The sequence below is a fragment of the Mangifera indica genome, chromosome 3, assembly GCF_011075055.1.
Source record: "Mangifera indica cultivar Alphonso chromosome 3, CATAS_Mindica_2.1, whole genome shotgun sequence".
In the NCBI taxonomy this organism is placed as follows: domain Eukaryota; kingdom Viridiplantae; phylum Streptophyta; class Magnoliopsida; order Sapindales; family Anacardiaceae; genus Mangifera; species Mangifera indica.
In genome coordinates this window covers 7,134,205-7,144,429 of record NC_058139.1, presented here as the reverse complement: position 1 = coordinate 7,144,429, position 10,225 = coordinate 7,134,205, and the positions used below count along the sequence as shown (strand labels likewise).

Below are 10,225 nucleotides of genomic sequence, written 5' to 3'. Positions count from 1 at the left end.
GTTTGCCATCTTCAACGTCTACCTTTGGTTTAGAAGCCTCATTGTTGTCCAAACAACAATGATTTGTTTGAATGACACCTTCATCTGGATTCTTTAAATCTAAATGAAATCCAATCAATGAGAGAGATATTCAGATAGAGAGAAGGAGTTGGAGAGAGAGAGCATTCGTCGTTCCCTGTGAATTTTGAAATGGGAGAAATATTACTTTTCAAAACTTAATCCTATGGGAGAAATATTAGTTTTTCAAACTAAGGAGAGAAAATTTAATAAATTTTTAGGGTTTTAGAATTTAAAGAAAAATAAGGATTTTGCTTTTCTCTTTAACAGAAAGTTTTATCATAGATAAATATTTAGATTTTTTACAGTTATAGATATATTTTTAATGTTATCATTTGCCCTTATTAAGAAATGCATGTTATGTCATACCATATCGTTAATTCTTGTTTGTATGTGAGTTTCCATTTAATTGGAGCTGAAATGATTAATTGTGAAGCCCAAATATTTGAAATTTTGAAACCAAGAAACGGGGAATTTATAATTACAGCTCTTATGACACTTGAAAAGTCAATTGTGTCCATCATTTTTAAAATTTGTTTTGTTCATACATTGACCAAGGACAATAGAGTAATCTGGCATGTGGGTATTATCGTAACTAACACTTTAATAATAATGGATTACACCACAATGCAAAAGATGAACTAAACTAGAATTGATTATGATTTGGTTATGATATCGTAAAAAAGGTAGCACGTTCGAATATCATATAATTTGAATATTTTAATTTATAATTTAAACCTATTCTTAAAGTTTAAGATTCGGTCCTGTTGGTCTTTATATAATAGTTAAATGTTATTGACCTTTATTTTGTTACATTTGATGATGTGTAACTTAGCCAGAAATATATAGATCAAGAACAATATTTTATGTAAATATTTTTAATATATAATTTGAGTATATAGATAATGTATTATTATATGATTGAATATTATTTTATTTTTATTTCATACAATTATATATATATATATATATATATATATATATATAATATATATATTTTTATTGATAGATGAAAGTTCTCTATGGCCATTGGACTTTTGGAGCTACTCTTTTCGGATAAAAACGATTTTCATGGTATATGCTTATTAAAATACGCATATTGTTAAAAATTACAAAGGTAAAATTATATTTTCATGATGATTGGAAAACAACAAATATAATAAAGAGTGATTAACATTTTATATATCTAATTTTAAATATTTATAATTAATAATTAGATAGGTAAATTTGAAACACAATAATTAAACCTATAATTACTATATAAGATAAGTCATGATTTTATAAATATGAACCCTTACAAGTTTTAATATTTTTTTAATTTTTTTAACTTTTACAGTCACAATTACTGTTTTTGATCCAAAATAAATTAAGTTAAACTTGGAGGTTAAATTTGGGCCACGAAATTGCAATATCTGCAAATCAAAGCATGTCTTTTTGTATGAGTTGGGCCTATTTGGAACACTTGTTTATTACAATTTTCGTAATGTGAAACTGTAAGGATCGTTCAGCGTGCTTCTGGGCCTTTACACAGTGATAAAAAATTTGTTTGTATAAATTGTTATCTTATTCCTTATCTTACCGTGGTGAAAATAATTTAACCACATGAGTTTAAGTTTTTTTTTATCTTGATAATTTAATCTTAGTTAAAAAAAAAAAAATTGTGAGGATCGACAAAACGTGCAAGAGTGATGCTGCTGATAGAGAGAGAGGCATCTTTTTTGCCTTATCTGGAACATCCTAATACTATTCTCTCTCTCCTCTCAATTTGTATGGCTCTAATTTTACTGCAAACCAATTTCACTTTTTGTGCTCAAATGTGATAGTACTCTCTTGTTTTTGGTCGCCGCCATTGTCAGTATGTGCTCAGATTTTTACAACCCTCTGTGCAGTTGTCTGGAGTGTTAAAAAAGAAAAAGATTTCAACAGCTCGAATAATTGCTGCTGTGATATATTCCAATCAAATTTATTTATATTTAAATTTAAATTTGGTTTAAATAAATTTAAAATAAATTATTTTAAACATAGGTAAATAAATTTAAATTTGAGTTTGAATTAATAATTTTGAACTCAAGCTTACTCATCAAAGTTAATAAATTAAAAATTTTGATACAAAATGATATTATTTTGATTAATATGTATTAAAATAATATTATTTTAATAATAAATTAATTAAAATCTCAAATTCGAAATAAGTTGGGTCAAACTGTAAAAGTAATGAGCTTGACGAATCTGAGCTCAAACTATTATTATATATAAATCAAATTAAATTTAAATTCAAACAAATTTAAATTTGATTCCATTCGGATTTAATCTTAATTATTGATATAATTATTGTTAACTACCTAATTGAAATTTCTTTAAAATTTTATAATATATTTTATCATTTAATTCAAGTAAAGCTTTTTTAGATTAAAAAAATTATTGATTTTATAATGGATCATTATTTAACTTTTTTTTTTTTGAAGGTAATCATGTACAGTATCTTCGTGGAGTAATCATTATGCCCTTGTTTTATCTTTTCTTCTACAACCAACAATAAAGAAAAGCTAATATTTGACATTTTTATATAATTAATTATTGACTGATTCCAAATATTAAAATTTAACAAATCGATAAAAAAAATTTTGGGAATAATAAAAGTCTTGTTATTTTAGTTAATTACATAGACCTCCCTGTGTTTGAACTTTGCAAAAACATAATGAAAAAAGCGTCAAGTTAACCCAAACAATTCACTCCTCTAACTGGCCCTTTCAGTACTACATTCACTCCCTGTGTTGAGTGGATCAGACAAAGCCGACGTCAAGAAAATTGCGAAAAGTTTACATGGTAAGAGGGCTTGTCTACTTTATAAAGAACTTTTGTTTGCTTAGGAATTTCACGGGAGAGAAAACATTGAAATGACAGTATATTTTTGGTTAGCTGACTGACAAGTCAAGTGGGGCTGTTGAGGCCTGCTTAACTCTTTATCTTGTACCTTAAAAAGTCACTCTCTTTATAGGTATTTGGTTGTTTTGTTATAAAAAAATTATTATAAATATATATTAATTAAAATATTTTTTATATATATAAATTATTAATTATTTGATATAATTTATATATATAAAAACAATTTTTGTGGTTGGTTGATATTAATAAAATCATGCTTGGATGTAATTTTAATGTATTTTACTGTATTAAACTAAATCAAAGATATTGAAGTGAAAAGAGAAAAATGGTAACAAATTAAAGATAGACTCAAGTGAGATGACATGAGAAAACTATAATAAAAAATAGCAAAAAAAGTTTAATGTGTGTGTCACAATGGTTATCATTGCTCCCTCATTCTTGATGGTATGAGTTTCACTTTGATAGAAGATTTTCAATCTCAACCGACCTTATCTTGTTTCAATTGAAAGTGTCAACCAATTAAATAAGAAAAATTTTACATTGATTGATCTTAATTTCTTCTCATCTCAATTGAAAATGTTTTTGGTGATAGGTGGTGGTAGTATGTTGATGCTACAGTGTAGACAAGTGGTGATGGGTCATGACCGGTGGTGGTGTGATTGTAATTTTAATTGAATACGGCGATAATAGAAAGCTTTGTTTGAATACATTTTTGTCTTCAAATATTTAATGAACAGAAATAAAGTTAATATTAATGTATAAATGCTAATAGATTCATATCTTCAAGTCACCTCAGATAATATATTTTATAAATGAACCAAATAAGATCATGCTGGCGAAAAACCCTGAGCATTATATAAACATTTTCCTCAAATAGTCAAAGAAATTTGAAATCTTGAACATAAAGGATTTCGCTTTTTCTGTATAAATTAACCATTTCTGACCAAGTTTGAAAATTGGCGAGTTTTGGTTTGGCTTGTCAATTTTACTTAATAGCTGGGTTTGAGGTTTATTTTTGCTGGGTTGGTGAGTTCTTGTGAAGAAGGAGATGGGCTCCTATGGAAAGCTTGCGAGGAGGGCTCGGGAGACTGAGATGCCGATCATGGTTAAGGTTTTTATTCATAACTTAATATGAGTTGTCCTTGTGTTTGTCACTTTATTAAATTTCAGCTTCAATAAGTATGCATTTATGGTATGGGATGAAGAACTTCGGTGGTGTATGCAAGAAAGTGTTTATTGATTTGGTAACCATTTTGGATTGTTTAATGTTTTTGCTCGGTTTGTTTATGGATTCGTTATTTACATGAATGTGTGTGTATATATTTATCATATTGTATAGTGGGTGCGGAGAGCTTTGATGGTGCATGGAAGAAAGAGAGTGTTGTTTGTGATAGTGAAAGTGGGATTCTGTTTTCGTTTTCTCAGATACAGGAACTGATCCGAGGAGCGAAAAATGCGGTATCTTTGGCTCAGGTTTGTTTTTCCATTTCTCAATGTCCTTGTTTATTATTTTGTATTCGTACTGAGAAAGGGGAAATACGTGGTCTGGTTCCTTTCTCCAATGTCTACTTGTTAACTTTACCTTTGTTAGTAGGCCATTAAGGTATTGAAAAATGAGAAAAATGGTCATTCTTTATCTTAAAATATGTTTAGTGCTGACCTTTGTGAAAATTTAGAGGTTGATTGATGTGCTTTCCTGATAATTTTGCTTAGGAAACACATAAGGTGAGAAATGGCATTTGATGAGGATGCAATTTTGAAATCCTATTGAAGATGTGTTTCCAAAATGCATTTTTTAAGTGGTGGTGAAAACATGGCTAGTCTTTTTGGGAACTTTGTCCAAGTTGCTTAACTTGAGACTGTAACTTTTACCATTAATTTATCAAGGCATCAAGCCCAAATTCCCCAGATTTGAGATTTTTTATAGGAGTGTCAAGTTTTTCTGCAAATGTGCTTTAAAGAAGTAAACATCTTTATAGTATTAAATAAAACTAGAGTATCTGGTTTCTGAGATGCATGTTTATTTATCGGAGTTTTTAGTTATTTTATTTGTTAATATCAGTTAAGCCTCTTGGTTTGTGACCCTTTGTTGCTTTTGACCTATAAGATTTTCTATTGAAAATATGAAGCATCTTACCCACTGATCTAAATGTACTGTAGGGGGTCGTTTACTGGCAGCCACCCAAAAAGGCATTAGACAAGGTGAAAGAACTTGTATGGGAGCCTTCAATTAGTAAATATGGTGCCGATGAAGGTCTTCCTGAACTAAGGGTGGCATTGACTAAAAAGGTATGCCTTAAAAGTTTTTTATAAAATTTCTCCATTGAGAATCTAAGTGGTTCTGATTGTCCATATCTGATAAGGTGATGTTTTGGAAGACATGGAAGACTGGCATACTAGGGTCCTTACTTGCTGCTGCTTTGGAAAATTTACAATTATGTCATGGTGGTTTCATGTATTAATATGATGATAATTCTTTTCTAGTAAGGCCTGTAATTATGATGGATTTGGTTTTTTTTAATGCCAACTCGACCCAATTCTCAAGAGTGGTCTGTCGTGTCTTTATTTGAAATTTGCATTCTTCTCTATGTTGATGTGATTGGAAATCAATAAAAATCTTGTAAACTAATTATTTTTCCTTTGTGTTGCAGTTGCAACAGGAAAATAACTTACACAAATCTTCGGTGATGGTTACTGCAGGTGCAAATCAGGTGACTAAAATCACAGTCTAGAATTCATGTTCATTGTTCTCATTGAGGCAGTGTAAGAATTAAATATGAGAGTTGAATCAATTTATACTTACTTAAGTTTAGAAGGATACTATGTTTTAATTTAGTAATTAAAATATATGCTCTATACAACTCTTTTCATCTCTTAACTGCAGCAATAAGGAGGAGAAGGCCAATTTGTGCAACTCAGTGACAGAGTTGTTATATTTCACCTTATCTTGATCCCTTGCTGCTACCAGCTTAATGTGCTTAATTCTTCTGTATTCTGGGTGTTCTTTTGCATTCAGAATCTTTTTAACATCTTTTATATTAAAGTTATACAATTATCCCTACCTCCAAGCAGAGCAATGTAACCTCTTGAAATGACTATATGCTGCTGCTGAAGCTAATATTTGAATTATATGACTGACTGGTAGGGATAGTTCTAAATGCTGTGGAGACTGAAATATAAATGAATACAGCACATCTTCTGTGGTTTATTTAAGATTTCTACTCCATAATTTTGTTCATCAATGTCCTTTCCCCCCTCATTGTGCAAATCATCTGGTTACACGACATCCTCTTGAAGCAATTTTCTAGATCAAATTCTAAATTTTGGATATAACAACGATGTTGATTTTATTGCCTGTGTTTAACTACTGTTTGACTTTTTCAATTTCAGGTCCCCATTTTGGGGGCACATTGAGTTGAATTACAAGTTTCAGTAAAAAATAATTATATATGTGCTTCTCTTTCATTTATAAATGCATAGATTCCTATATGTTTTTGAAATATATGACATAATTTAACCAATCTAATGACAGGCATTTGTGAACATTGTTCTTACGTTATGTGATGCGGGGGATTCTGTAGTTATGTTTGCTCCATACTATTTCAATGCCTATATGGCCTTCCAGATGACAGGCATCACTAAGATACTGATTGGTCCTGGTAATCCCAATACGCTTCATCCTGATGCAGGTAAGAAACATAAGAAATTTGTTCATTTTATATTACATAAATCTGTGGCAGCATTTGTTTTCAGAATTGACAATGTGGTCTCTTAGATGTAAATTTTTGTTATTTTGCCAGATAACCTCATTTCTGGTCTCGTCACTCTTCTATTGTCATCATGCAGTTGATTTTAGTGAAACTCATGACATGTTGGAGTTGGACTTCGTGGAGACCCTTAATTGCTCTAAAATGGGCTGGAAAATCACAAATAGATATTTTGTTTCTTGATTTATAACATGTTAAACTTATTTAAAGGTTCTGTTTTCAGTGTATATATAATTCTGCACATCAAATATTATTGATTAAAATGAAAGTGCAGGATTGAAGTGTGTTTAGCTCAAGCCATATCTCGGTTCATTTTCTTCCTGCATAACGTGACTTTTTTCAGATCATTAATTCGTTTTGCCTTACGTTTCAGACTGGTTAGAGGGAATGTTACTGGAAACTAAACCAACCCCGAAGCTTGTTACCATTGTTAATCCTGGCAACCCATCTGGTACCTATATTCCAGAGCCTCTACTAAAGGTCTTTCTCTGTCAATCTGTCTATGCATCCTCACACAATAAATAATATAAATAAAATTTATCTTGCTATTACCTGTGTAATTTTGCTTCCTCTTTTCAAATTCATGAAATGAGTAGCTGCTGACATTCCTTGAGAGAGATTTATCTAGTTTTCTTTTATGGTTTCTTTCTTTTAACCAGGTGCTTTCTTTCTTTTGAGCAGAGGATTTCAGATTTGTGCAGAGACGCTGGAGCGTGGCTTGTGGTAGATAACACATACGAGTAAGTGTCTTATGTTTTTATTGATATCTCATGTTATGATTGTCATGCTGTGTTTAGTAAAAAGGGGCTTGTTTGTTTCTGATAAAAAAGGGGGCCTGCAGAATGCTGATAGTATGTAGTCGGTCTACTATCGAGGATGTTTGTTTTGTAATTAGTGTTATTAGATAAATTGAAGTTTTTCTGGCATGGTTGCATGTTGTGAAACTCATAATGATTTAAATCTGCAGTTCATAAGATACAGTTTGGAGATAGTGCAATTGAATTAATCTTCTGTTACTGCACATAGCACTTGTGGTTATCTCTTTAAACCCTGGTATTAGAAAAATTGTATAAGTGTGATGGATGATATAGGTGCCTAAAAAAGTCCCTTGTGTATCATGAATGATACACACCGTTAAAGGCATACCAAATTTATGAAGTGGCATTTACTTTTGACACATTTTTCTAATGCATTTTAAATATACTTCACCAAGTATTCCCTTCTGTACTCTAGACATGATTAGAGTGTATGATTGAGAAACTTTTGATTATTATATTTGAGTCTTATCAACGTTGTATGCAGGTATTTTATGTATGATGGTCTAAAACACTCGTGTATTGAAGCAAATCATGTAGTCAACATCTTTTCCTTCTCAAAAGCCTATGGAATGATGGGATGGAGAGTTGGATATGTAAGTGGCAATTGAGAATCTTATGTTTATTGGCACAGGAAAATTAAATCGTTTTAGGATTCAATTTTTCTAACTTTTTGAATGGGACAGCAGGTTATTCAAAGCAAATCATGCCATTTTCTAAAATTATGTATAAACAGTGACACATGTGACAGAGTTATTTAAGATTTAGACATTTATTCATCATGAAAGACTCAAAACAATAAATATTTTCTCGAATCTAATGATCTTTTATGTTGTTATTTTGGGTTTCAAAAGTTCATGGATCAAATCTGAGCTAAATTCTGAATGTATGCAGATAGCATATCCCTCGGACGTGCAGGGCTTTGCAACTCAACTTCTCAAAGTTCAGGACAATATACCTATCTGTGCTTCAATAATTTCGCAGCATCTTGCCCTGTACTCTTTAGAAACTGGCCCAGAGTGGGTCATAGAACAGGTGAAAGATCTTGTGAAGAACAAAGAAATCATCCTAGAAGCCCTCTCTCCGTTGGGAGAAGACGCTGTGAGAGGTGGAGAAGGTGCAATTTACTTATGGGCAAGGCTTCCAGAGAAATACGTTGATGACTACGCAGTTGTTCACTGGCTTGCTCATGAGCACGGTGTGGTTGTAATCCCAGGAGGTGCGTGTGGTTGTCCAGGGCATTTGAGAATCTCCTTTGGTGGCTTGGTAGAAGCTGATTGTAAATCAGCTGCTGATAGGCTGAGGATGGGCTTAGAAGAACTTGTGAAAGACGGCATGGTTCAGTAAGTCTACTTATAATTTGATTGAATGTAGGAGTGGTAAATCCATAACCATTTGCCAGTTTGTGTAACTTCATGCAACTGGTTCATTTGAATATTTGAACGGGTTCTGAAATTAAAAAAGTAGTCTCATTTTATATCTAAAAATTGTTTCTTCTTATTAGTTTTATTATTATTTCAGGTGAATGAGATCATATTATGAATGAAAAGGGTACCTACCAGAGAATTATATATATATATATATATATATATATATATGAATGTATGTATGTATGTATATAATATTAAAAGATAATTCTAATCATACCATTTAATTTCTTTGTATTTTTATATTGCATTGATGAACAAAATGGTCAAATTTTTGTACCTTGCACTGCTAGGACCAAAAATATCATGAAATTTTCCATTTTTTAATTATGATCCAAAACCATAAGAGTGTGCTCTCATAGGTTTTTAGCAGTCTTATTCATCTCTATTTTAGTTAGAGGTGACATCGGAATGGGTAAGATTTTTTATGTCGGGTTGGTCTAATGAAAACTCAAGGTTTAGAGTATGACCTAAAACCTTAAGATCGTGCTCACATAGGTGTTTAGTGTGCTAGATTACTTGCTTTTCTGAATTGATCAACAACGTTATAAATTATTAATATTTTACCATTTTTAAAGCTTTTAACGGGTGATATTAAGACAGTTTATGGCTTTTTATCTCACAATCCATAGGCTTAAGATAACCCTTTTTGTTAGGTCAAAAGATTTATTCTCGCCCAAAGTTTAGTATATCTTTTTAAATATATATATAGAAGATTTTAAAAACTCAAATACTTACTTATAAATAGCTAAATTTAATATAATCTATTAATTATAAAAGTAAAAACGTTATTTAACTAATTAATTATATTTAAAAAAATAAAAATTTATATAATTTTCGTTCTTAAATTTGAAAATCTAACAATTTCTTTTTAGGATTAAATTTTGAAAAATTATATTTTTTTCTTAGGGTTTTAATTTTTTAGTAAAACCTTTCGTTTTTTTATAACTGACAATCAACACCTTCTGTTTTTCTTTCTCTCTTCTTTCAAACTTGTTTTTGTTGGAGAAGACGAGTTTCCATCTAGTCAAAAATGAATGCATCGATAAAAAAATAAACTTTACACTCTAAAATGATACAAATTCATCCTTGCCCCAAAGTTTGGTCAAAAAATAGACACTAAGCGTTTCTTAACATAATAAAATAATTATATATCTAAAATAGATATAAATAATATTACTCTAGACCACGGACCAATCGTTAAAGAAAAGGTATTATCAGTCGTCTTGGAGAGGAAAGGCCGTCAAAGCTAAAAACATGAAGCATTTAACAA

General features: G+C 30.6%; 1 protein-coding gene across 1 annotated transcript; it reads left to right on the top strand.

Annotated features, from left to right (window-relative positions):
* Positions 1-3,730: 3,730 nt before the first annotated feature.
* LOC123210233 (aromatic aminotransferase ISS1-like) lies at positions 3,731-9,012 on the top strand. Its single transcript, XM_044628478.1, has 9 exons — positions 3,731-4,054; positions 4,369-4,416; positions 5,104-5,232; positions 5,595-5,654; positions 6,476-6,632; positions 7,084-7,190; positions 7,392-7,450; positions 8,013-8,121; positions 8,420-9,012. Exons 1-9 carry the CDS (start codon positions 3,992-3,994, stop codon positions 8,870-8,872), a joined length of 1,185 nt encoding a protein of 394 aa, XP_044484413.1. The 5' UTR covers positions 3,731-3,991; the 3' UTR covers positions 8,873-9,012.
* Positions 9,013-10,225: the final 1,213 nt, after the last annotated feature.

Excerpts from the sequence above, each read along its gene's own strand:
- LOC123210233 (XM_044628478.1), top strand. The coding sequence starts at position 3,992 with ATGGGCTCCTATGGAAAGCTTGCGAGGAGGGCTCGGGAGACTGAGATG. Across the intron at positions 4,055-4,368 it reads AGATGCCGATCATGGTTAAG|ATACAGGAACTGATCCGAGG; the intron begins GTTTTTATTCAT and ends TCGTTTTCTCAG. Across the intron at positions 8,122-8,419 it reads TGGGATGGAGAGTTGGATAT|ATAGCATATCCCTCGGACGT; the intron begins GTAAGTGGCAAT and ends GAATGTATGCAG.